The sequence below is a fragment of the Zosterops lateralis genome (genome assembly GCF_965231275.1).
Source record: "Zosterops lateralis genome assembly, chromosome: 8".
In the NCBI taxonomy this organism is placed as follows: domain Eukaryota; kingdom Metazoa; phylum Chordata; class Aves; order Passeriformes; family Zosteropidae; genus Zosterops; species Zosterops lateralis.
In genome coordinates this window covers 14,201,651-14,226,765 of record NC_139768.1, presented here as the reverse complement: position 1 = coordinate 14,226,765, position 25,115 = coordinate 14,201,651, and the positions used below count along the sequence as shown (strand labels likewise).

Below are 25,115 nucleotides of genomic sequence, written 5' to 3'. Positions count from 1 at the left end.
GAGCAGCAGGCCTGGGCTCGGAGCTGAAATCCAGCACCGGGCAGGGTGCCAGCACAAGGCCCAGGGTCCACTTAGGCTCCACTTAAGCGCTATGGGATGCAAGTGGTACGCGGGCCTGTGGATGCGAGTGGTGAGCAAGCCTCATGCTGGGCCTCTGCTGAAGGATGAATTTCAGCTCAGCTTGTCAACCTCACGGTCAGAAACACACGGCAGTGGCTTCTGAGGCACGGAGCAAAGGTGCTCCCAGAAAGGCTGTGGGGTGTGCTCCACCAACAGGGTGGTGTACGTGTGCCTGCAGTGGTGTCCTCCTTCTGCTGCATGGGGGACCCTCTCATGGCGCCGTCAGTAATTGTGATTTATGACAGCTTCTACTCCAGAGGAAGAGGTGCTTTGCTACCCACTGCACGTCCACAGTCATGGGGCTGTGTTGTGCAGCAGGGTAGCTTTGTGAAGCTTGGATATCCTTTGTGCACAAGAGATGCCAAATAAAAGCAGGCAGGAGGGGGTCCTTGGCACTAGCATTTCCTATCCTGCATTGCCTTAGAGGAAGGATGACTTTTATCTGCTCCTGCAAGTTTGCTCTCACCAAGCTCAACATGTCAGCCTCAGTTTCAGAGGCTCATCAGGCACTGAAATCAAGGACAAGCTTTGGTGTCCAACTACTGAGTTCCCCTTACGGCAATGGGCAGCACCCTTGCATTTGCTGCTTTTATCCCTCGAAGTGCTGCACACTGAATGTTTCACACAGCTACTGGTATCCCTCAAACCAACCTCCCACCTTGAAAACATATGTGTAGGATGCTAGAGTCTGGTTCTGACCTTTAGAAAACACATTTATTTTTCACTGAGGCTTTGTTTCAGGATGTATTTCCAAGCCATGCATCCCTGCAAGAACTATGAAGCAAAAGTAAATCAGCCAATGTCAATGGAGCAAAAAAAATACTGAAGAAAAGCAGATATTTGCAGTGATATATTTCTCAAGAAAGCGGGCATTAATTGGGTGGTTCTTGGCCAAATCAAGCCAGCTGGTTCTGAGGGTTCGGAGAGATGCAGGCAGGTGTCAGGTGGTGGACCCGAGTGAACAGGATGGTCTAGGCACTGCACGGGCACAGACGGGACACGGCAGCGGGAGATGGAGAGAGCCCGTCGCTGGGTGAGCATCCTGCACCCCTGCCTGGACCTGGCTCCGCTGCCTGTAGAAGCCTTCTTCTCTCCTGAGGAACACAGATAACGTTTCTTTTCAGAGCTGTGAAAAGAAGCCATTCCCGTGCAGGCGGCAGGGCAGGGATAAACGCCATCCTTTCCCGGGTGAGCGCACTCAGGGAGTGAGTCCGGGCTGGGAGCTGCCGGCGGAGCCCACTGGGCACCGTGAGGGGCGCCGAGGCTGCGAGCGAGGAGCCCGGCCCCGGGGGAGCGCTGTGCCGTGCCGTGCCGTGCCGTGCCGTGCCGTGCCGTGCGGTGCCGGACAGCCCCGCGGGGCCCGCCGCCGGCAGGTACCGAGCCGTGCGGAGCCGGTGCGGGCCGTACGGGGCGCGGGTGGCTGTCCCCAGACCCGCCGCCTCTCCGCGTCGCGTCGCCGGCCCCGCCGTGCGGGGGCGTCCCCGGCGCGCTGCGGTTCTCACATAAATCAGGACCGAACTCCTGGGAAAGGGCCATCCTTCACCGGGCGCTGCTGACAGAGAACGAGAACCAGACGGGCCCTGAGATAAACCACGGCGCGCAGCGTTTACACAAGGGCAGGCTCTGTGTAAATAGAGCCGGGCGCGGGGGGCAGCTCCCGGCGGCGGGTCCGCTCCGGCTCCGGCCCCGGCCCGTGGCCCGCCGGGCTCCCGGGGCTGCGGGCAGGTGGTGCCGCCCGCCCCGCGCCTCCCGCCGCCGTGTCCCGCTGGCTCCCCGGGCGCGGGGCCCGAGACGGGCTCGGATTAGCGTGTGTTTGTTTGTTTACGGCCATTAGCGCGGGGCCGGCTCCAGCACTCCGCACCCGCGAGACTAATGGAGCAATTAGCAGCCCCGGTGCTGATAGCATCGCCCCGAGCCAGACCCCCGGCCGCGGCCGCTGCTACCGGAGCCCTCGGGGGGAGCGGGCGGATCGCTGCCTGGCCCGCCCGCCGCGGTGTGCACGGCCCAGCGGGGCTGCTGCCCGCTCCCCGGGCCCGGGGGAGGCTCTTGGCCCTTTTGGCTCCGCTGCAGCATCCGCACGGCGAGCTCCATCCATTACAATAATCCCCTGTCTAAACAGAGCGCAGAAGCGGCCGGGACAACAAGGCCCTGCTGTAAACAGAGCTCAGGGGACGCCGCTAATGATATAAATAAAATAACCATTAATAGCCCGATGACCCCAGCCCAGCCGGCCTGGGAAAGCCCTGCAGCCGCATGCCGGGCTGAGACCCGCCGGCAGGTACCAGGGCTGTCCTATTCCTTCCTCCCCCGGCTTTGTACCCCCGCACCCCTCGCTCCGCTCCGGTCGCGCTCCTCGGCGCCAGCACGGCCGGGCCCGGCCATCTCCCCGCTTCTCCGGCTTCCCCAGCCGGGAACTCACCACCCGTCCCCTCCACTAAAGAGGGGGAAAGCGGGGGCCCGGTTACCGCACCGGGACACTGGCGGAGGATGAGGGGCCCAGGAAAGGCCCGGTCGCATTTTGCTCCCCTCCTCGGGTTCCCCGAGCAGCCCGTGCGGCCGGCAGCAGCACAAATGAGCGGGCCTCAGCGGGAGAACCACTCGCACCACCGGGGAGACGTCCCGATGTGTCGTTCATGCCCGATTCGGGCTCCCGGGCCGCGGCGGGCGATGGGCCCGTCCGGGATCCCGGTGCGGGCGGGAGGCGATGGCGCCGAACGGGTCAGACCCCGGCGGGGCACGGCCCCGGCCTCGGCACGGCGGCGGCTGCCCCGCACACGGACGGGCAGGCGGACACTGGCGGTGGCCCGGCAGTTCTTATGGCCGCCAGCACCGCGGGCACGGGCCCCTGACGCTGTTCTCCCGCCGGGGAGCCCGGCCGCGGTGGAGCCCCGGGGAGCCCGGCGCTGTGCAGAGCCCGGCGCTGTGCAGAGCCCGGCGCTGTGCAGAGCCCGGCCGCGGTGGAGCCCCGGGGAGCCCGGCGCTGTGCAGAGCCCGGCCGCGGTGGAGCCCCGGGGAGCCCGGCGCTGTGCAGAGCCCGGCCGCGGTGGAGCCCCGGGGAGCCCGGCGCTGTGCAGAGCCCGGCCGCCTCCGCTGACACGGGCCGTGCCCCGAGGCGGGCGGGAGCGGCCCGGGACAGTGGCGGATGTGTAACAAGGATAAGGAGCTAATTGTTACTAATTTTTTTCCGGGGTCCCGGCAGCGCCGAGGTTCTCCGGGCAGCGGCGGCGCGGGGCAGGGCCGGGCCCCGGGCAGGCCTCACTGCGGGCGCCTTCCCCGTTCACTCTGGAGCGCAGGAAGGCGCCTCGCCCGGGGAACGGGAGGGCAGCGGCCAGAAGAGACCGAAGCCTTGTATTTACGTGGTGAGGGGTTTGAAGCCGCGGGTGGCAGCGGCCCGGTGTGCGGGGAACGGGGACCGGCCCCGCCGCGGCTCCGGGAACACACGGGCTGGGCCAAGGGCGCGGGGCTCGCTCCTGTCCCGGGCTGCGCCCCGGGAAATGCATCTCCGGGCCGTGCAGAAATAGGAAAATACCAGGGCACCGACAGAGCCGCTAAACGGCGGGGCCGCCGGACGTTACCGACACGAGAGAAACTCCCTGAAGGCCCCCGAAGGCCCGGGACACTCACCTGCCCGCTGCGCGCCCGGCTCCCGCGGCCTCCCCTCGTCGCCGATCCAAATCCTGCGGGGCAGCGGGATTTTAATCACAACGAAAAATCTCACCAAGGACCTCCCTCCCCTCCCTCGGTGCGGCCGCTCCCCGCGCCGCGGCGGCCCGGAGCCCCTTCGACAGTCCTGGAGCCGCGGGAGCGCCGAGGGGCCCCCGCATCACCGAGTGCCCGGGCAGTGCCCGACCAAACCCGGTGAGCGGGAGCTCGGCAGCTCCTTCGGTGCCTCACCCGCCAGTGCGGTGGCTCCGCAGAGCCGCTGGCCGCCCGTTACCGGCGGGAGAAAAGAAACGAAACGAAACGAAACGAAACCAAACGAAAGAAAACGAAAAACAACGAAAGGAAACACGGGCGATCGCGGTGTCGCGTTCCTCACCCAGCCCCGCGTTACCGCGGTCCCGGGCTGCCCACCCGGCCCGTCCCGGTCCGCCCGGCTGGGCCCGGGGGCCTCGGGGAGCGGGGCCCGATGCGGCGGCGGCGGAGCGCCGTTTCCCCGGTGGGAGCGAGTGTCGCACCGGCCGCGGGGAGCTGCGCCGGCACATTGGCCGCTCGGTTTGCGGGGGCACCGGCGGAGGGATGGGGGTGAAGGGGGATGCGGAGTGGGGCGGACACGTGTACATCGCAAGGCTACGGCCCGTCCGGGACGGCGGAGCGGCCGCCAGCTGCGGGAGGGTGCGGGTGGCGAGGCGAAGCTCCGCTCCGCGCTCCGGGCGGCGGGAGGCGCTTGCGGGGCCGTGCTGCGGTGCGGGGAGGCCGGGCCGGCACATGTCGGGCCGTGCTGGGGCCGGGCCGAGCCGTGTGCGGGCAGGGGCCGGCGGGGCGCGCCCGGGCGGGGTCCCCACCTACCTATACGTGCTTAGCACTGGGGGCGCGGCGGCGGCGGCCGCGGCTCTCTGCGGGGACACCGAGCCCGGCGCACCGTCCCCGAGCCCGCCGGGCGGGTGCCGGGCCGGCGGGGCGCTCTGCGGGGCAGCGGCCTCCCCGAGTGCGGCCTTAATACATTGCTATTTCTGGCCGGGCGGCCGGAGCCGGGCAGGGGGCCGGCTCTGCCTCCCCCTCTCTCCAATGGCGAGGCCGCCCCCGGCCCCTCCTTTGCCGTGACGTGCCGGCCCGGGGCAGAGGAGGCTCCCGAGCCTTTGGCTGTCCCTGCAGAAGCTGTAACAAAACGCAGACCCCCAGCGCCGAGCTAATGGAGGCAACTTAGACAGAAGCAGGCGCGGCCCCTCGTCTCTCGGCTCCCCCCGCACCGGGCGCGGCGCTCCCCGCCGAGCAGCCGCCCCAGCGCCGCCGGGCCCCGGCACCGCCTGGCCGCCGGCGCTGCCCCGATGATGTTACCGAGCCCCGTCACCTCCACACCCTTCTCTGTCAAAGACATCCTCAACCTGGAGCAGCAGCAGGACCCGCACTATGGGGCCCAGCTCCCGCACCACCTGGAGCACCACTTCCACCCCGCCGCCTGCCTGCTGGCGGCCGCCGACGGCGCCCGCTTCTCCGACGGCGAGGAGGAAGAGGAGGAGGAAAAGCTCTCGTACCTGAGCCCCATGGCAGCGCCCGGGGGCCAGGCGGACGCGCGGATCTCCGCCGATAACTACGTTCACGCCGTGCTGCGGGGCTCCTGCGAGGCCCCCGGCCCGGGAGAAGAGCTGGACCCGGCGGTCCGAGACCCAAGTGAGTATCGGCTGCGCCGCGTTCCCCCACACTGCACCGCCCCGCCGGGACGGGCCCCGCGCTGCCTTCCCGTGGTGCGTTCCCGGCCCTGGGGCATCGCCCCGCGAGTCCCTACAGCTCCTGCCGCTGGAGCCGCTCCACGTCCCTTGGCCGTGCCGAGCCGGGACGGGCACGTCGCGGGGCCGCCGCCGCCCTCCTGAGCGCCCCGCTCGCCTCCTCCCCGGGGAGCGCCTCCCAAGGCCCCGCTCCGAGGGTGCCGGATCGGGCTCTGCAATTTCGGTGGCGGAGGGGGAGGAAGGGGTCGGGTTAGGCCCAACCCGCAGCTCCGGCGGCGGAGCAGGTGCCCGGCGTGTGCGGGACGCGGCCGGGGCTCTGCTCGCGGTGCCACAGCCGGCCCGGGGTGCGGGAACGTGCCCGGCCCCGCCGCCCCAATCGGGCAAACACAGGCGGTGCCGGTCCCAGCGCTGCCTCCCGCCCGAGCGCGGTGCCCCGACGGGCGCGGAGCTCCTGTCCGCCGGCGGGGCCCGTCGGGAGCGGCGAGCGCCCGGCTCGGCGGGGCGCACCCGTGACCTGTGCTCCCCCGTACAGAGAGCTGCGTCCTGAAGAAGCCGCTGGAGGCGGCGGAGAAGGCGGAGGAGACGGAGAGGCCGAAGCAGCGGAGCCGGAGGAAGCCGCGCGTCCTCTTCTCGCAGGCGCAGGTCTTCGAGCTGGAGCGTCGGTTCAAGCAGCAGCGTTACCTGTCGGCGCCCGAGCGGGAGCACCTGGCCAGCAGCCTCAAGCTCACCTCCACGCAGGTGAAGATCTGGTTCCAGAACCGGCGCTACAAGTGCAAGCGGCAGCGGCAGGACAAGTCGCTGGAGCTGGGCGGCCCCGCGGCCCCGCCGCCGCCGCGCAGGGTGGCCGTGCCCGTGCTGGTCCGCGACGGCAAGCCGTGCCTGGGCGGCTCGCAGGGCTACGGCTCGGCCTACAACGGGCCCTACTCCTACAACGGCTTCCCCGCCTACGGCTACGGCAACGCCGCCTCCTACAACCCCGGCTACGGCTGCACCTACCCGGCGGGCACCGGCGGCGCGTCCATGCAGGCGGCCTGCAGCCCCGCGGCGGCCGCCGGCCCCTTCGTGAACGTGGGCGGCCTGGGGGGGTTCGGCGGCGGCGGGCAGGCGCTGCACCAGCCGGCGGCGGGGCCCTCCTGCGGCCAGGGCGCACTGCAGGGCATCCGGGCCTGGTAGCCCGCACGCACTGAGGGTCGGGAGCGGACCGAGAGGGCGGCCCGGCCCCGTTAGCACCGCACCGCGGCCCGGCCGCGCGCCTGGACCGGAGGCGGCGGCGGGACGGCGCGGCGGGACCCCGGCGCTCCCGCCAGCAGCGGTGCGGGGCCGGCCACGGACGGAGCGGAGCGGAGCGGGGCGGAGAGGCGGGACGGGGCCGCCCGAGCCCGCAGAGAAGCGCCGCCGCCCCGCGGAGCCGCCGCGACGGCCGGACGGGCCGGGCGGGCCGGGGCCCATCGCGCCGCGCCAGCGGAGCAGCTTTGCTTGTAAAAAGCCGACGGCGGGGCCCGCCAGTGCCGCGGCCCCTCTATCTACTCTGTATTGGTCACTGCCAGCGCCAGCTCGCCCAGTCAGTCAATAAACCAGGTGCAATACTCGCCGCCCGATCCTCCTTCGTCCCGCGGCCGGTGGCCGGCGGAGGGGCCGGGGCCGGGGCCGTGCCCGGCGGCGGGGCGGCGGTGCCCGCGGGGCAGGGCGGCCCGGCCGGCTTGTGAGCGTGCCAAGGGCGCTGAATGGGGCCGCGCAGCTCAGAGCCGGGCCCATTGTGGCCGACGGGCCGGCGCTGAAAGGAGCCGCCGAGGAAGGTAGCGGGAATAGGCGCTTATTGGATTCGGGAACAAAAGGTGTGGCAGGGAGGCGAGGGACAAAGGGGGCCCGGCGCCGAGATTGACGGGCCGCTTTGCCCCCCACTGAGGCCCAGGCCCGGCGCTTTATGCGCGGGGGCTGCAGAAACGTGCTGGGTTTTGTTCCCCATTCTGGGAGCGCAGGGGAAGAGGAGGGGGGTCCGCGGGCCGCTGATTAGGGCCAGCCGGGCCGGGCAGCCTGAATGCCGGGGCATTATTGCTACATGTTCAGCCATTTCGCTCGATTGCAGGGGGAGGGGGCGGCCGAGGCCCCCGAGCTCCACGGGACCGGCCGCGGGGTCGCCTGTCGCCCGCCCCGTCCCGGCCCGCCGGGTCCCGCTGTCGCCACTGCGGCGCTCTCGGGGCGGCCCCGCTGCCTCCGCCGTGCGGGTCCCGCCGGGCCCGGAGCCGCGCCGGGAGGGCCGGACACCCGCAGAGCGGCGCGGCAGCCCCGGGCCTCTGGGGCACCTCGGGCGGCGGGGGGACCGAAGGCGCCGGGAGCTCTCCCGTGCCGGCCCCGGCCCGCACACCTGCCCGGCCGCCACACCGGCTCTCCCAAGGTGTTTCCAGCGGAGCCCTCTCGGAGCCGGCGCGACGGACGCGGACCAGGGGCTGGCTGTGTCACCCCCTGCCCCAGCGCTGCCCACCGTGTCCTCCCCATGATCTCCGCATGTGTGTCGTGTGACAGTCCCTCTGTCCCGAGCAGAGGACCCCGCTCTGCCCTCGCAGAAGCAGCAGGTAACGATTGACGTTCCTAACCCCGGGTTTTACTCTGCACATTCCCACCATTCGAGCTGAACGTGCACCTCCGGGGGTTGCTGTTTGAAAGGAACCGGAAAAATTCTTTCCACTGCGGGGACAGAGTGGGCATCCCGCCGGCCCCGGCTCCCAGCCCGGCTCGGCACGGCACGGCACCCGCTGTCCCGGGAGCCACCCCGAGCCGGCAGCTTCACGGGGCCGGCGCTGGGAGAGGATGCGGCACGCCCAGCTGATTGTTTGCTGGATGGCAGTAAGGTGTCGCAGGAGAGGAAGCCCAGGCCCTGCTCTTGGCTTTCAGAGATTAGTGGTTAAGGCTCTGTGGTCTCGTGGGTAGAAACAGGATAGCCAAGAACAAAGGTAATGCGCTTTCTTCGCAGCAGCAGTCGGGCTGGAGAGATTTGTCTCTGCCATAGGAAGGAGTTGCATTTTCCTCCATGTTCTGCCAGACCGATGTCTGCAAAAATAGGGGACCCATGTGAGTTCATACTTCAGCGTGCAAGCCAGAGGAACCGTAACCACAATAGAAACTCCTCCAAAATCAGGGTGTGTGAGAGGAGTTCCCAGTTTAACACATCCCCTCAAAGTACATGGCAGTTGATGAGAAATCCACTGCAGAGCCTCTGGCTGAGACCAGACTCCAGCAGGGGACATGCTGCCCAGGCCTGCAGTGACAGTCCCTAGAGCACGGACAGTTCTGTAAAGCAAAAGGACCCCCAGGGACCTCACGGCCGTGTTGCAGGGGGTGATGCTGGGCAGTACCAGCATGATCCAGAGCAGCAGTACCCAGCCATGGCAGAGCACTCTCCACTCGTGACTGGTCACAACCCTGGCCTCTCTCTCCCTCCATGGAGCTGGAGCAGCGCCCGGCCGGGGGTTTCCAAGAGCCTGACTGCAGGCTGATGCCGCATGGCGCTGGAAGTTTCTAGATGTCCACCATGGCAAGCCCCATTCCTGGGACACATCCCAGCTGTCCCACCAGCTCAGACTGGAGGAAGGGCAAGGGGTTAGTGGGAGGGACCCCTCTGCAGAGCCTCGCCCAAAGCTCCTGAGCCGATGGGGAGGACAAAACAGCACAAAGAGGCGGCAGTGCTGGAGGGCCCGGAGCAGGGTGGCGGAAGTGGAACGCTCCAAAGAGGAGGAACAGCCGGCAGAGGCCAATGGGAGGGAGATGGTGGGAGATTGCAGATTGGACCAGCTGCCCAGGGAGGGGAGACACAATGGAGGGAAGTTGCTGCGTGGCTGTGCTGGAGGCAGCACCCGCCCATGATGTACCCTGTCCCTCACACCCCGGGCTGAAGCAGGATACCTCCAGCAGGGTGAGAGGCACAGGGAAATCTCTGGTGGAAATTCCTTCAGCATGGTCCTGCTGTGGTGGTGCCATAGCCAGAGGGACATCAAGGAAGGAGTGACAAGGATGGCCATGGACAAGGGGCAACGGGCATGTGTTTCTTCCGGGTTGATTGGGGGATTTACTGCTATTTGGAAATCAAGCTGTGAAGGTGCTGATTGGTTTCAAATGGGAATGAGATTCTCTAAGTTAACTGATTTAAAGGAAAGGAGGGACTTTTGGGGCAGCTAGGTTTTAACTCCCAGGCCCCAGACCCGCTCTGTGCAGGCTCCAGCTGTTTTTTTTTTTTATTCAAGTTTCCTGTACAAGGAGGAGTCCATGAGCAGAACTTGTCTGCATCCAGTGGCTCCTAGGGAGGCTCCATCCAAAGCCCAGTTATTGCTGGTTTTTCTGTTGCCTTTCCATCATACTCAGGATCACACAGAAGCAGTGCTGTTCCTTCTGCAGCACCACAGATACGCTCTGGTGTCCTCTCCTTCCTGACATCTTTTTCCCTTCCTCTCTCCCTACTGCTGAGGTCATCCCTCCCCCTCTTATCCTTCATTCTTCTGTCTCCAGCACCTACTTGTGGCCATCAGCAAGGAGCTCACCTGGGTGCAGAGGGAAATGCCTGCTCCCAGTGAGGCTGGTCAGGCTGCTTGTGGATCCAGGTAGGAATCTCTGAGTTCTGGTCCCATCTACTGCAGCCTGGTCATAGCCACCTCCTGCTGCCTGGGTTGGGAGCCTGGGGACCCAGCTGTTTGCTAGTGTGGTGCACGGCTCTTGCTCCTCTATTTGGAGTGTCAGCTCCTGCTCTGCAGAGCTTCCCACTGCAGCCACCCCAGCCCTTGAGCTGGGAGCTGCCGAGGCTGCTTGGCCACTGGGGCTCTGTGGAGCCATCAGGTGTTGGAGATGCTGGAAGCTTTTCCTGGCAATGGCAATATGGGGTTGTCACATAAGAACTCACCAGTGCCAAGAAAGCTGTTGCCAGCCATGGATCAGGTAATTAAAATATTCGTAGTTGTGCTATGGAGCCTCCAGCGGGGCTTTCTCCCACTACACGCCCGCAGCACAAGGGGCAGGGACCTGCCTCCCTTCCGTGGATGAGTCACTGCATCACAAGATGACTACACCTGACTGAGCAGGGTGAAGGGACTTGCACGTTTGAGCTGTTTCTTCTTCCTTCAATGGTGAGATCAGGCACAGTGCTGCCACTAGAGATCCAGGTGACCCACGAAGAATTCACTCTGATTCAAGCAAGGATGCAGGTGTCCACAGGGGGAGGCTGAATCTTTGTCCCCTCCAGAACAGAGTGCTGCTGAAGGTCAAAGCTGCCCCTATGTCCTGTCAGAGCCCTTCCCGGCGCCATCATGCCAACTATCTCTCACCTGGGCAATAAACAAACCCCACAGACACTTTCCCGGGGACGACCCTTCTCCGGTGCCGGGGCCAGCGGGGTCCCGGGTGCTGCCCGGGATGCTCAGGTTCCCCGGGCTGCCAGCAGGGACAGGGACACTTGCTCCCGGGGCCTGTCCCCAAGCGAGATACGCCACCGCCATCTATCGGCCAGCGCACGGGGACAGGGAGTGAAAGACACCCGGGGTTCTGTCCCCGCCATCCCGCGCCGCGGGGGTTCTGCAGCCGCGGAGCGTCGGGACAGGGTGTGGTGTCCCCGCTGGGAGGGGCAGCGGCACACACTGGACAGCGGGAGGGCCGGGCTGGTTGCGTGGGCTCTGAGCAGGCTGTGTCTCCCCACGGCAGAGCCCTGCGGGAGCATTGCTGCACCGAGAGCATCGCCGGGGGCTGTGCACGCAGCCAAGGCACCCACCCTGCCCCGCTGCCAGGGGACGGCTGGGGACAAGGCCAGTGTCCCTTCCCAGTCTCTAGCCACCGTGCAGGTCATCAGCTAGCGAGCAATGCTGTGTTCTTTTAGGCACGAGCAGGCTGTCTCTGTGAGAGATCCAGCAGATTTTTTTTTATTATTATTATTTTATTTTTTAATTTTTATTCCTCCCCAAAATAATGCAATTCACCTAATTCCTGGACCCCCCCTAAAACTCCTGATGCCCTGCCACTGCCTGCAGCTTCCAGCTAAGGTGATCCCTCCCTGCAAGTTCTTGCCCAAGGGGATAGGATGGCTGTTAGTGTCCAGCGCCTGCTGCCTGTCACAGCTCCATCCTCACCAGAGGGAGCTGTGTCCCACATTGAGGCACAGCTCAGTTTTGGCCCAGTTCCCTACCTTTAAATGGCCCTTGGCAATGCTCCTGGTGACATACTGCTCAGGTCTAATAGGCATCCAAAAGTGCTTGGATTTACATTTCTCCTGGCACCCACCTAGCTGTGCCAGTCGTGGTCTGTGCCTGCCAGGAGTCTCCTATGTCAGTCCCAAAGCCATATTGCCCCGGGAGGCATTGCAGGCTTTCTCTGGGGCTGACACTGGCTGCCAGTGCAATATCTGCAGGCATGCTGGGCCAGGGAGATTAGGGCTAAAGCCTTCACCAGTCTCCTGGAACAGCCATTGCTTCAGCCGCTTTTGAGGATGATCTCAGACCAAGCTCTAGTGTCACAGCACGCCCGAGCTGTCCTCCCCCATGTGAGGACGCTTGCAAGAGTGACCCCTGCTGCCACCCCTGTGCCACTCCCATCCAGCCCAGGAGCGGCTCCTTCCCCACCTCTGTCACCTCCCCAGTGCAGCAGGCTATCTGCCCACACCCCAGTTCCAGCCAGGATGCCACTTTGCAGTCCCTTCGTGGGAGGAATTTGACACAGAAGCCTGCACTAAGTATGGGTATTCACCCCATCAGAGCAGACATGCCAAGAGCTGTCCCAGCCCAGCCCAGGGGATTGCTTCTCCTAGTGGTTCTCTAGAGATAAAAGTTTTCAGCCTCAGCTTTACCTTTCAGGGTCTATTCCCTACCTAGAGAGGGAAATAGCCTTTCAGGCTACCTCCTGCACTGCCATGCTTGGACAGAGCCAGGCAAGGACCAGCCCAGCCCGGAGCTGTCTCTCAGTTTAACCCAGGCAGCAATGTGGGTCAGGAGGGGGTTTTCCAGGCCCACCAGAGGCAATGTCTGCTCTGTGTCCAGGAGCCCTGGTGCTTGTGTTTAGCACTGCTGTAAGGCTGGGAGGTCATGAGAACTTGTACAACTTTATTGGGGTCTGACACAGCCCTGAGGAATCCCAGAGCCAGGGTGGGTTTGGGCTGGAGGGAGGCTGGGAGTCCATCTCTGCTCCCCATGGACTCCAGCCACCTCCCACGGAGCAGGGCTGTCAGGCACCCACTGCAGAGGCGCTGTGGGGCAGGAAACCTCTGGGCAGCCCAGGGTGCTGGCAGAGCACATGGATGTGGTTCTCAGGGCACTGCTCTTGCCCCCCTGCCTGCCCCTGAGCTGGGCTGACAAAAGCTTCCAAGCTCTCACCCCAGTGGCCTGTGTGGAGTCATGAAGGCAGGAGCAGCTCAGGAGCCCTGCAGCCCCAGCTGAAGGTACAGGACAGACACTGGAGATCTCCCCCACTTCTTTCTCTGAGTAAGATGAACCCTCAGACCCCAGCTTCCCTCACCCCAGCTCTGCCCTTAAAGTGCAGGAGTGCAGTCATCTCCAGTTACCCCAGGAAGGCAGCTGGGGGCTCCTGAGCTGCTCCTGGCACAGCAGCCTCAGGCTGCCTGAAATAGTTTGGGCTTGTGCCATAGCACAGCAGCTCCGGACCCATCACCTGGAGCAGGGCCAGGCCAGTGGTGCTTCCCAGCTCTGCCTGCTCAGGGGCTGTGGGGCTCACACAACCCAGAACACACCAGGACAGGGCTCAAGGGGCAGCTGGACATAGGAAGGCAAGGCAGCAAATCCCTGCCTGTGCTGGATGTGGCTAGGGATCCTGCAGGGAGATGAAAGGAAAAGGGATTGTCTCCAAAACTCTGCTGGGCTGAGCACTCCTTCCTTACTGGAAAGCCAAAAATAGTCTCTCTGCTCAGAAGAGGCTGTAGGAGGAGAGATCTCACTCGAAGCACAGCCAAATACCTGGGAGGCCATAGGACAGACCCAGAACAACGTGGCTACACTGAGAAGCATTATCAGACCTTGGAAAGGCAGTGGCCAGAGCTGAGCCAGCAAGGAACTCCATTGCCTCCAGGCATCTCATCATGCCAAAAATGCCAGAGGAACCAGTCTGTCTGGCAAGGGAACACCCCCACCCTGGCAGAGCTGGGGAGCAGCAGCACACTGCCACGGCCAGCCCTCAGTTTGTGTCAGGCACTCAGCTCTGAGATGGCAGCAGGACGACATTTTTCCTATCCATTGTGGCCCAAGGGATATCTGGGAATCCCCATGGCAGCTCTACTATCCCTGCAGTGCCAAACCCAGAACAGGCAGTGCCATTCCCTGCAGGGCTGCTGCTGCCTGCACTGGGCAACACCCAGCTGCTGCTGGGTAAGCTGGCAAAGTGCCGGGAGACCGGAAAGGCTGTGCCCTTGCCAAGGAAATGCTTTAGGCCAATTGCTCACAGAGCAGCATTTCTGGGCTGTGCTGACTTATCTCCCTCTTCCAGGGGGTCTCACTCCCTCCCCCAGCACTTCTGTGGGTAGTTATTCCTGCAAAACATCCTAGAGACACTTTCAATCATGCCTTCATCCACTGACATTTATAGAGCTTCTTCCAGCAGCTGATGGATTTAATAGTGTGAATCTTCCCGCAGCCCCAGTCTGTTTATGCCTTTACCTCCATGGGGTTGGTCATTGCCCCAGAGCATGGTGAGGGCTAAAGGGACAGCTGCAGCTCTGCTGCCAACAGCTTTCAGCTCCTGGGCAGAGACCAGTCCTGGCAAAGCCCAGTTGTACCCATCTTCTGCAAACTCCTGTCTAATGCCCTGCCCTCCAATGTAATCCTGCCCTGCTCTCTCCCAGCCATCTCTGCTTCTTCCGCTTGGGTGGAGGAGTTGCAGGGCTGCCAAATCTTGCAATACTCAAGACTATTTCTTAAAGCCCCAGCTCCTGAAATAGTGGGAAAATTCCCATTTCCTGACCTCCTGTGGCTTTTGTGTCTTTAAGGAATTTCTCATCCTTCTGCTCATGCAGAAAAAGCAGGGGCCAGGAGCTTGCAGCTCACACCAGGGAGCAGAGGATGGGCACAGCACACAACCAAGAGGACCCAGGCTGCAGAGCAGTGGCTGTGGCTGCTGTGTGCCAGGAGTATCCAGACCTGCCAGGCAGCCATCAGAAATCCCACAGGTGGTCATTCAGCTTCCCTCACCACCCTGAGGAACCAGGGCAAGAGATACATAGGGGAAAGGTGGAGGCTGGGCTAGGCTGGGGCTTGGGCAGAGTGTCAAGCACCCAGGCCTGCAGTGCAGGGCTCCCTGCCCTCCAGGCATGCTGGAGCCCAAAGCCACCGAGAGTGGCACATCTCCCTTGCTCACCCAGCAACTTTTGCAGCCACAGCAAAACCCCTGTGTCCTCACCACAGCCCACTCCAGCAGTCTTCTGTGCAGGCCAGGCCAGCAGATCCTCTGGAGCAGCTCTGATCTGACCCAGATACCCACTGGCAGCACATACCACAGCTGTGAATACATCTCCTCCAGGGAATTATTTTGGGCATGCCACATCTGAATGCACTGAGAGAGTGGGGCATCACCCATGAGCACCCTGTTCAAGAAACCCAGAGATGTGCTCTGGGCAGGTCAGCACAATGAGGTAATACTTTAGGGCTCAGCTCACAGCTCCATAGTTGTGTGGGACCCTAAAATAAACTGGTATCAAGACAACTAACAACATGTTAAAAAAAAAGAAGTTATTCTACTAATTACCACTAGATTGGAAAAGATATTAGCAATTTTGAGATGCTCATCAAGCATCAAACTAGTCTAATTACTCAAACTCATGGGGCAAAAGCTCTGCTGAGCCCCAGGTCTCCTATATGAGGTGCACAAAGCCTTCACTCAGCACCAAATTCCTGTGCTTTCCTTGACACACAACCCCTCCTGCCAAGACCTCCATTTGGAGCAGTTTGGAAGTATCCAGAGGACCCTCAGTCAGACTGAGCATGTGGGACTACCTGGCCAAGGAACATAAACCTCAGCTTCTCCTGCAGGGTCACAACTCACACCAGCAGCAGATCCCCTTGTCCCAGCACCACCCCCAGACTGCTCTTCCCTCCCTGCTCTGGAATCCATCAACAGAGCTCAGCACCAGGCACAGTCAGAAAGGCACAGTACCGGGAGCTGAGCCATGCTGGAGTAAGAATGGGACATGAGGATAGAGCAGAACTGTTTTTATTGGAGGTGTCAAGAGCAGGAACAAGAACAAACCTACAGGCTCCCTCCTCAAGTGCCATCCTCCCCTCACCCACCACCACCACCGGGGCAGTCAGCATCACATGTGCGTGCTACAAGACAACGGCCAAGACTTACGCTTTGCTTCAGCCAAAAGCCAGACAAAGCCCCCAGCATCCCGCTGTCACCCCCTCCTTGGTGACTGCAAGTTCAGCTTGGCCCTGGCAGGGGCAGGCCTGGACATTCACCTTCCCCTCTGAGCAGGGATGAGTTTTGCGTGAGATGTTGTGGTTAAGGGAAGTCAGGAGCACAGCTCCACCAAAATGCCAGGGGATGTGACCTGGGCTGCAGCTCCCAGTGGGACATCTCAGAGGACCCCAGGAGAGAGCAAGCTGGGCAGCCTGAGCAGAGCTGCAACAGCCACAGGCAAAAAACGGCATTGCTAAACCCCAAAGGGCTTTGCTGCCCCTCTCTTCAACACAAACCAAACCAAAAGGGAGAGGGGTCACAGGAAAAACCAGGAGGGGATGTGAGACAGGTCTGGAACGGCGCTTGGCTCTGGATCACTTCCCAGCCCAGCGCTCCTCCTGGCGCTTGGTAAGGATGTATTTGAAGAACTCGTACACGGACCAGGCAATCGCTGTCGAGGGCATCTGAAAAATGACTCTCGCCTGGACCCCTCTGAAATAGGCGGTCACACCGCCCACCTGGTACACCGTCCTGAAGGCATTAGCCATGCCTGTGATGTGTCCGCTGATGTTGGAGCTCAAGGCCAGGGACTCCTGGGTGTTGAGCAGCGTTTTGCAAACGTCCAAAGGCGTAGTGGCAGCAGCAGCGACAGCCCCCGCGCAGGCTCCGGAGACCACGTGGGAGCCTGGGTTGTACTGTCTGTGGGGGTTGAGCTGCTCTTGCAAGAACTCGTAGGTCATGAAGTGAATGGCTTGGAAGGGGATGTTCATGGTGAGCTGGGTGGTGTAGCTGCGGTAGAACGCTCCGGCCCCTTCGTTGCGCCACACGGCCCGCACACAGTCCATCACACGCTGGTAAGGCGAGTTGTACATCTGCATCCTCTGCTTCACCACTTGGGACAGGTGGTGGCGGCAGCAGCAGCAGCCAGGACCCAGGCACGGAGGGGAAGAGGAGAGAGAAGGGTAAACAGAAAGCCAGGCTTCCTCCAACTGCTTGGAGTTTGGGACACTGGCCTAAGAGCTGAAGAGAGACAACTTGAACCACCAGTGCCCCTGTGTCGCCAGACAGGACACCAGCCATTTAAATCTGCTGAGGCATCACTGTCACATGGACATCATCACTATGAAGTCATTCACATGCCACAGCCCCAGGGAATATCCTGATATCCCACTGCTTACAGTCCAGATCCACTCTTGCTCCCAAGCAACTGATGTTTCCCCATTCACTGCTGCAGAGCTATCAGTCAGAAACCCCCACCCTGGCAACCAGTCTCTTATTTCCCAGACAGCACCTGATCTGGGTAAGACTCCCCTGCCACCCCTACTGCAGCCCAGAATAACCACAGCCCACTGCAGAGCCCACTAGCCAGGAAATCTTAGCAGCCACTGCCAAAATCCAGCCATTCTGGGGCAAGATTCAGATTCCAAATCCCCCTAAAACATCCAAGAGCAGGACAGGGGAGTCCAGAGCACACCCTGCCACTGTTCTCCCTCCCCTTCTCTCAATGTGACCATAAGGAACTAAAAATGATGCAATGCTGAACTACTACAGTCATGACAAAAGAAGGTCCAAGGAAGGAATGACATCAGTCTGGAAGCTGCCTGCTCCTCGGGGCTCCTGCCATGCAGTGGGGAGACAGGATCTGTGCCCACATCAGCTGGAGCCTGCACTATCACAAGCCCTCCACTTTTAAGAGAGGAAAAAAACCTCCATGACTGCCCTTTCCTCATTGCTTCTGCTTCTCCCACCACTTTTGTGGACTTAGTAAAATTACTATCTCCCTGTACCTTTTTCATACATACCATACATACATACCATTTCATCAAAATCAGCATCTTCCAGACATTTCACAAGCTCTCCCTTCTCCCAACTCTTCTAGCATGTTTTTGTACCTCACTCTTAATTTTCCTCTTGAACACAGGCCCACAACTGTACCACCTCTTCCCTAGATCTCAATAAAGCAATGCCCAGCTTCCGCACACTTAGAATGACTTTGGCAGTGCCAATGACATCTCTCTTGCCTTCTCTCCCACTCCAGGTAACAGCCCCCAGCCAAACTCCTGGATGAAAGGCCTATGCCCTCCCAGCTCCTCCTAAACTGTGGTTTGCTGTGCTGCCAAGTTAATCTCTTCTACCCACCCTGTTCATAACAGGCAGCTGCAGGGTCCCCAAGTGGACACATGGGCCCCCAAAGAACTCCTGCAGTCAGGCAAGCAACAAGAGCACTCTTTGTGCTACAGAGGGCAGCCAAGAGGCTCTGGCAGACCCTGATTCTCCCCTCCCCAGCAGGCCAGGACCATCGTTACCTTCAGCAGGGTTCATGGCTGCATCGTGGAGCAACGTTGCCACACACCCGGCTGCACCTGCAAAACAAGAACTGCCACATGTGAGGGGGGGAAAGGTGAGGGACCCTGGGACTCCACCAGAGCCCTGAGTCCCTGGCCAAGGCACAGGAGGAGGCCCCTGGAAAAGGTGAGATCTGAAGGTGAGATCCAAAAGACAGGCTGATCCATCCTCAGGGGCTCCCACTCACAGTGAGATCGAGAAAGAGAGGAAGAAGATTGTGACAGGATGCCAAGTCCTATGGGGTGACCAGGACTCATCTGTCCACTCTTCGGGGGACAGGCCAGTGCCACCAGCTGGCAGGGAGGCCTTAGGATGGCGAGTGTCCCCAGGCCCCACAGAGAAGCCCGCTGGCACTGCGCTGCATGCCGGCCAAGGGCAGGCCGTGCCCTGCTCTCCCCTCAGCCCCACGCTCCCCCTACTGTGGCGGGTCCTCCAGACGAGTAACGTGCACCGTGGCGAGACGGGCTCCGAAACCATGTGGCACTGCCGGGGCGAGCTCTGGCACTGCCAACCCGCGGGGCCACGGCCAGTCCCGGCTTGTCTGCAGGCAGCTCCTGTCCACCAGCATCCTTCCGAGCCAGGGCCACTAACCTGCGTCAGGCCAGATACCTGGCAGCAGCTCTGGCAGCGCGGAGCGGCGCTTCCCCGTGCCCGGCACCGTGCGGCTGCTCACGGCTGGAGAGAGCACAGGGCTTTAGGACATCCACGGCACCCCGCCCCCGCGGCGGGCCCGGGCCTCCCCACCGCCAGCCCTGCCGCTCCCACCCCGCTCCCACCCCGGCGCGGCGGGGCCGGTACCGTTGGCCATATGGCTATTGCCCCCCGCGTGGATAACGTCGCTCAGCGTCTTTTTTAACTTTTCGTAGCAGGCGAAGTAGAGGGCGTGCGCCGGCCCGGCGCCGGTGGCCGTGATGTTGAGGCCCCGCATGGGCCGCCAGACGCCCTCGGTGCGGGCGATGCGCCACAGGGCCTCCAGCACGTTCCGGTACCGAGCGGCGGGCTCCGGCTGCAGGCTCTGCATCCGCGTCTGCAAAACAGGGCGGGCCCGGCCGTGCGGCCCGTCAGACCGTGCCCGGGGCTCCCGGTGCGACGCCCCGTCCCGCCCCTCCCCGCGCCCGCCGGCACCTTAACGCAGTCGATGGGGTACATCACGCAGTGCTCCATGACGCCCGCCACGGCGCCCGCCAGCATGTGCGTGGACACGGCGGCGCCCTGGGGCAGCGCCTCGTAGTCGGGAGCGGGCGGGGAGCGCGGCTCAGGGCCTCCCGGGCCGGCGCCGGGACCGGGACCCGGCGCCACCTCCGTTTCCGCGCCGCCCCGCCGCGCCCGGCCCGCGCCGCCGCCGCCCATCAGCAGCAGCAGGACGCGGCCCGACTCTGCGCCGCCCCGCGCGCCGGGGCCCGCGCCCGCCCCTGCTCCCGCCCCCAGCTCCATCGCGCCGCCGCCGCCGCCGCCGCCCCGGCCCGCGCCCGCCGCGCCCCGCGCCGTCCCGCCTCTCCCCGGCGCCCATTGGCCGCCACCGCCCGGCGCCCGCCTACCCAGCGCGCCCATTGGCTCGACGGACCGCGCACCGCCCACGCACACTGCGCTCATTGGCCGTCGGCGCCGCGGCTCGGGCGCCGCCACTGGCCGGGCGCTCCTTCAGGCGCGTTCGAGCGCGGTGCCCGTTGGCCACCGGGACTGCCCGCCTTGCCGGCCCTCGCAGCCCATTGGCTGTCTCAACTTCGCGCTCCGCCCTGCCGCGCAGCGCATTGGCCGGTGCGCCCGCGACCTTTGGCTCGCCCGCCCCGCCTCCCCGCGGGACCGAGGGGCCGCCATTGGCAGGCGAGTCCGCCACTCCGGATGTCGGCGCGTGCTGTGTATTTGGGCGCCCGCGATTGGCTGGAGGCCTCTGCGTGACGCCTCCCGGCGAAGGTCGGACGCGGGGGCAAGGGCGAAGCGACGGGGGGGGAACGCATCCCGCCCAGTACGATTGGTCGTCGGGCAGTGTGGGCGTGGCTCCAGCAGGGCGAGCAGAGCCGATTGGTCGCCGTTCCGCCGGGGGCGGGGCTCCGCCCGGCGGGGTGCAGCGGTGGCCGGTGACGTGTCCGCCGGTGGCGGCGGCGGTGCGGGCAGCGGCGATGCGCGGGCGCACATGGCCAGGTGAGCGGGGCCGCGCCGGGCCGGGCCGGGCCAGGGGGTCGGGGTCGGGGTCGGCGCGGTGCCGGTGCCGAACAGTGCTCTCTACCCTCAGGATCGGCGTTTCCTGCCTGTCGTGGCGCTCGGTGGGACCGTGCCCGGGGCCGCGGCAGCGCTCGGCTGTGCTGGGGCTCGCTCTCCTCCTGGGGCTGCTGCTGCTGCTGCTGGCGGCCGCCGTGCCCCGCCGCTGGGCCGCGCCGCCCCGCTCCTCCCGGCGGGACGAGAGGTGAGCGGGGACGGGGCTGCGGGGGCGCGGGGTCACCGCCGGTGCCGGTGCCGGTGCCGGGCCGCCGGTGCCGAGCCGCTGTGCTGAGCCGCCGTGCCGCAGGTACCTGGCGCGGGCGGAGGAGCTGTCGGCCACGGACACCGCGGACTCGTCCCTCAATTACGGGGTGGTGGTGGACTGCGGCAGCAGCGGGTCCCGGGTTTTCGTCTACTTCTGGCCCCCGCACAACGGGAACCCCCACGACCTGCTGGACATCAAGCAGATGCGGGACCGGAACAGCCGCCCCGTCGTCAAGAAAATCAAACCCGGTGCGTGCCGTCCCTCCCCGGCCCCCAGCCGCCCGTGCACGGACCTGGCTCACAGCTCTTCTCTCCCCAGGCATCTCCGTGACGGCGGCAGACCCCGAGCAGGCCACCCCCTACCTGCGGCCCCTGCTGCGGTTCGCGGCCGCGCACGTCCCGGCGCGGAAACACAGGGAGACGCCGCTGTACATCCTGTGCACGGCGGGGATGCGGCTGCTGCCCGAGCGGTGAGTGCGCGGCTGGCCAGGGATGTGCCGGGGTCCCTCAGCCCCGAGGAGAGGCGAGACAGCTGCCTGCTCTTGGGCCCTGCCGGAGAGTCAAGAATCCTTTAGGGGGGGGAATTGAAAAAGGAAAAGGCACATTGTAGGGACAAGTGGTGAGGGATGCAGAAGGAGGGTTTGAGCCTGCTGGGAGGGAGCTGACAGGAGATGCTTTTGACTGAGGATCTCAAATAGATCTATTTCTCATCTCTGGCTGCAGCAGCTGAACTTGTGGGGTTGAACGGGGGCTGTAGTGCAGTGTGATTTCTGGTCTCTTCACCAGCATCTATCCCTCCCCTGCACCCTTGCAGGCAGCAAGCTGCAATCCTCGATGACTTGGTGACAAATGTGCCCCTGGAGTTTGATTTCCTCTTCTCCAAATCACATGCAGAAGTGATCTCAGGGAAGCAGGAAGGTAGGAGCTGCCACAAAGCACTGCTTGTTCCTCTTTTGTATGTTGTTGTAATGACCTTTTCTGTCTTGTGCAGGTGTCTATGCGTGGATTGGCATCAACTTTGTCCTGGGACGGTTTGATCACGAGGATGGTGAGTCTGGCTGCTTGTAGGACAGCTGGGAGGATCTAAGCAGAGCCGTGCTGGACCTTGTACCAGTGCTGTAGCTAAGATCAACCTCTGGAGTAGGCAGCAATGCCATATGTGTGAAACTTTCCTGGACATGGGAGGTGGTCCTTGCAGGCGGCTCTTGAGGTCTGCCTGCAGGGGTGAAGAAGCCTCATGAGGCGGCTGTGGGGTGATGGTAGAAGGGAGAAGATGCTGCCCCAGGCCCTGCCTCTTGCTTACATGCTGCTGTGGGTTGCAGAGGAGGATGCAGTGGTGACCGTAGCGCTGGGGGACCAGGGGAAGTCCCTGGTTCGGAAACGAACAGTTGGGATCCTAGACATGGGAGGAGCCTCCCTGCAGATTGCCTACGAAGTGCCCGACTCTGGAGCCATCTCCTCCCCACTGCAGGTGCGTGTCTGGTCCCTGAGAGCAGCTCCCGCCTTCCCTGCCTTGCTGCTGATCATGGACCTCTCTGTGTCAGCAGGAGGAGGCTGCTAAGAGCTTGCTGGCAGAATTCAACCTGGGCTGTGACGTGCAGCACACTGGCCACATGTACCGTGTCTACGTCAACACTTTCCTGGGCTTCGGGGGCAATTTTGCCCGGCAGCGCTATGAGGAACACGTGCTGAACCAAACCTATGAGCACAACCGGTATTGCTGCCTCGCCTACTGGTGCCCCCACTAAAGCACTGTGAAACGGGGTGCTGGTTCCTTCATGCTGTGCTCTCCCCCTTGGATTTCCCTCACGAGCTGCCTGTGGTGATAACAGCTCCCACAGCCATGCTGGCAGCAGCTGTGCGGCAGTGGCAGGTGCCTGGGCTGGCACAGAGTGCTTGGCTGCTGCTGTTTGCCAAGCCTGGCAGGTGTTATCAGTGCCACAGCTCCCTGCCTTCCTCCTTCTCTCCTTGTGACAGGCTACAGGGAGGCCCCTCCTAGTGGCTTTTGGCTTTTCCTGCTCTGACTTCCCCTCCTCCAGCACTGATTCACTCAGCACATCTTTCCATTGCATCCCCACCTTGAGCTCTCCTGTCTCCTGTCTCTCCTTTCCTTCCAAGGGCACAAGATGAAGCTGTCGCCAGAGGTGGAGAGGCTTGGTGCCCAGGTACTCCTGTGCCAGGAGCAGCCCCTGCCTCCAGATCCCCAGGGGCTGTGCAGAGGCATAGATCCCCATGAGCTGGGTGGGGTGGGCTGTGTCTTGTTGCACCCTACATGTGCTCAGAGTATGTAGCTGCAGGCCAGCATGACAGATTGGGTGAGTTCATCCTTAGCAGGAGGTGGCAGGGCAGGCACCAGCTCTGCAGAGTATAACAGGACACAGCCTGGTCTGGTTCAGAGGGTATCTGGATGTGGGACAGGGCTAGATTAGGCTTTTGGGAGGTGGTATAGGACCCCCTGTGCAACTGCCATTTTTTTCCTGGACTGTTTTCCAGCCTGCACAGCCAGCAGACAGGGCTGAGCCCCACAATGCCCTTCTTGGACCCCTGCCTGCCTGTGGGGCTGGAGGACACAGTGGTGAGAGGCGGCCAAACCCTGTACATGAGGGGACGAGGGGACTGGCAGGCCTGTGCAAAGCTGCTGCAGCCCCTCCTGACAGGGTCCAATGGCAGCCATGTCTCTCTGGTGGAAACCTACAAAGCACCCATCGACTTCAGCAACAGCGAGTTTTATGGCTTCTCAGAGTTTTTCTACTGCACCGAGGATGTGCTGCGCCTGGGGGGCCAATACAGTGCCCCCACCTTCACCTCTGCTGCCCAGGTGGGTGCTGCCCCAGCCCAAGGGAGCTGGGTTGTTGCTGGGGCTGGGAGTGAGGGTGGTTTCTCTGCTCTGAACCCCAACTTCTCCTTCCCCCAGGAGTACTGCAGGCAGCGCTGGGAGGTGCTGACCCAGCGCTTCCGTGGTGGCCTCTACTCGGCGCATGCTGACCAGCACCGGCTGAAGTAAATGGACTTGCTGGGAGATGCCATGGCTGGACCTCCTGGGGGCCTTTTGCTGGGGTAAGGGACTGGTGCAGTTGTTAGTGTCTGGCTGATGCTCCTGTGTGCTGTGTCTGCAGGTATCAGTGCTTCAAATCAGCCTGGATGTACCAAGTCCTTCATGAGGGTTTCCAGTTCCCGCTGGACTACCCCAGCCTGCGCACAGCCCAGCTGGTGTATGACCGGGAGGTGCAGTGGACACTGGGGGCCATCCTCTACAAGACGCGATTTCTGCCACTCAGGTACCATCAGCTCAGTGCTGGCGTCACACGGGGAAGGGTGGCTGGGGAGGAGCAGGAGTAACTGTGCTGGGTAAGGGCTCTGCACGGACTGTGGGAGGACCCTGGCAGTACCCCACTGCATCTCGTGGCCAGTCCTGACATTCCTTTCCATAGGGATCTCCGTCAGGAGAGCATCCGGCAAGCACACGGCTCCTGGCTGCGCCTCTCTTTTGTCTACAACCACTATCTCTTCTTTGCCTGCATCCTGGTCGTGGCGTTGGCCATCATCCTCTACCTCCTGCGGCTGCGCCGCATCCACCGCCGGCAGCGCTCCGCCCAGCACACCCTGCTCTGGCTGGACAAGGTGGTGGTGCCGCTGGGCCAGGGAAGCGTGCCCTGATGCCAGGGGTACCCAGCATCCAGTTGCACCAGCAGAACTAGGACTGGCTGACAGCTTGGGCTCTGAGAGCTTGGACTCTTTCTTAACAATCATCTCAAAGTCTGCACTCCGTCATCTCTGCATCAGAACCAGAGTCCGTGGGCTGAGGCAGCTATGGAAATGAGAGCTTTCCTCTCCACCTTGTTCCAGTCCTAATCTTTGCATTCCTTGGCCTCTGGCCTTTGCCTCACTATGTGGTGTAGAGCAAAGTCCTCTGTTACCAGTAGGCTCAAGGCTGCAGCCCTGGCAGATGGCTCAGATAACAGGACACTGTCACTTAGGCAGCCAACCCAAGGCTCTGGCCTGAAGCACCCAGCCACCCCATGACTCAGCGACAAGTTTGCAGAGCAACCTGTTGAGGTGCTGTGGCTCATCACCTGGGGTGGCTTCTGCAGGCCCTGACAAGCACGGGGCTGGAAGAATGGCCAGCACCAGCCAAGTTCCTGCAGGAACAAGGTAAACCATGAGTTCCACCAGGCTGCTCTGCCTGGCCTGGCCCCTCTTGGAGTATTCCTGAAGGGCTGGCCTGCTCTATGCTATGTCTTCCCTCGGAGGACAATCCTACAGTCCTACCCAACATCCCAGACTGAGCCCTGAGGGCTCATTAATTGATTCTTGAAGCATCACCAGAGTGGGCTTTCACACATTCCCTCCTGGGCACTGCTGCCCTGTGGCTGTCCGAGGCACCAGTGTCAGGACGTGTGGTTCTTTCCTCCATGAGTGCAGGCTGGG

General features: G+C 63.1%; 3 protein-coding genes across 4 annotated transcripts; 2 read left to right on the top strand and 1 right to left on the bottom strand.

Moving 5' to 3' along the window:
• Positions 1-5,108: 5,108 nt before the first annotated feature.
• On the top strand, positions 5,109-6,680 carry NKX2-3 (NK2 homeobox 3; the record flags this gene model as incomplete). The annotated part of the gene is made up of 2 exons (XM_083866986.1): positions 5,109-5,451; positions 6,040-6,680. 2 exons carry the CDS (start codon positions 5,109-5,111, stop codon positions 6,678-6,680), a joined length of 984 nt encoding a protein of 327 aa, XP_083723112.1.
• Positions 6,681-15,679: 8,999 nt separating this feature from the next.
• Positions 15,680-19,673, bottom strand: SLC25A28 (solute carrier family 25 member 28). The gene is made up of 4 exons (XM_083866847.1): positions 19,350-19,673; positions 19,023-19,251; positions 18,185-18,241; positions 15,680-16,770 (listed from the first exon to the last, which is right to left on the bottom strand). The coding sequence occupies exons 1-4, from the start codon at positions 19,656-19,658 to the stop codon at positions 16,253-16,255; spliced, it is 1,113 nt and encodes a 370-aa protein (XP_083722973.1). The 5' UTR covers positions 19,659-19,673; the 3' UTR covers positions 15,680-16,252.
• A 670-nt stretch (positions 19,674-20,343) lies between these two features.
• ENTPD7 (ectonucleoside triphosphate diphosphohydrolase 7) lies at positions 20,344-24,352 on the top strand. 2 transcript variants are annotated; one of them, XM_083866014.1, is made up of 12 exons: positions 20,344-20,366; positions 20,458-20,628; positions 20,731-20,936; positions 21,007-21,157; positions 21,502-21,605; positions 21,679-21,735; positions 22,010-22,158; positions 22,235-22,401; positions 23,181-23,505; positions 23,602-23,687; positions 23,804-23,965; positions 24,119-24,352. In XM_083866014.1, the coding sequence occupies exons 1-12, from the start codon at positions 20,359-20,361 to the stop codon at positions 24,342-24,344; spliced, it is 1,812 nt and encodes a 603-aa protein (XP_083722140.1). In that variant the 5' UTR covers positions 20,344-20,358; the 3' UTR covers positions 24,345-24,352. The 2 variants fall into 2 exon arrangements, with proteins under 2 accessions (XP_083722140.1, XP_083722139.1); XM_083866013.1 differs by having other exon boundaries at positions 22,232-22,401.
• The last annotated feature ends 763 nt before the right edge of the window (positions 24,353-25,115 follow it).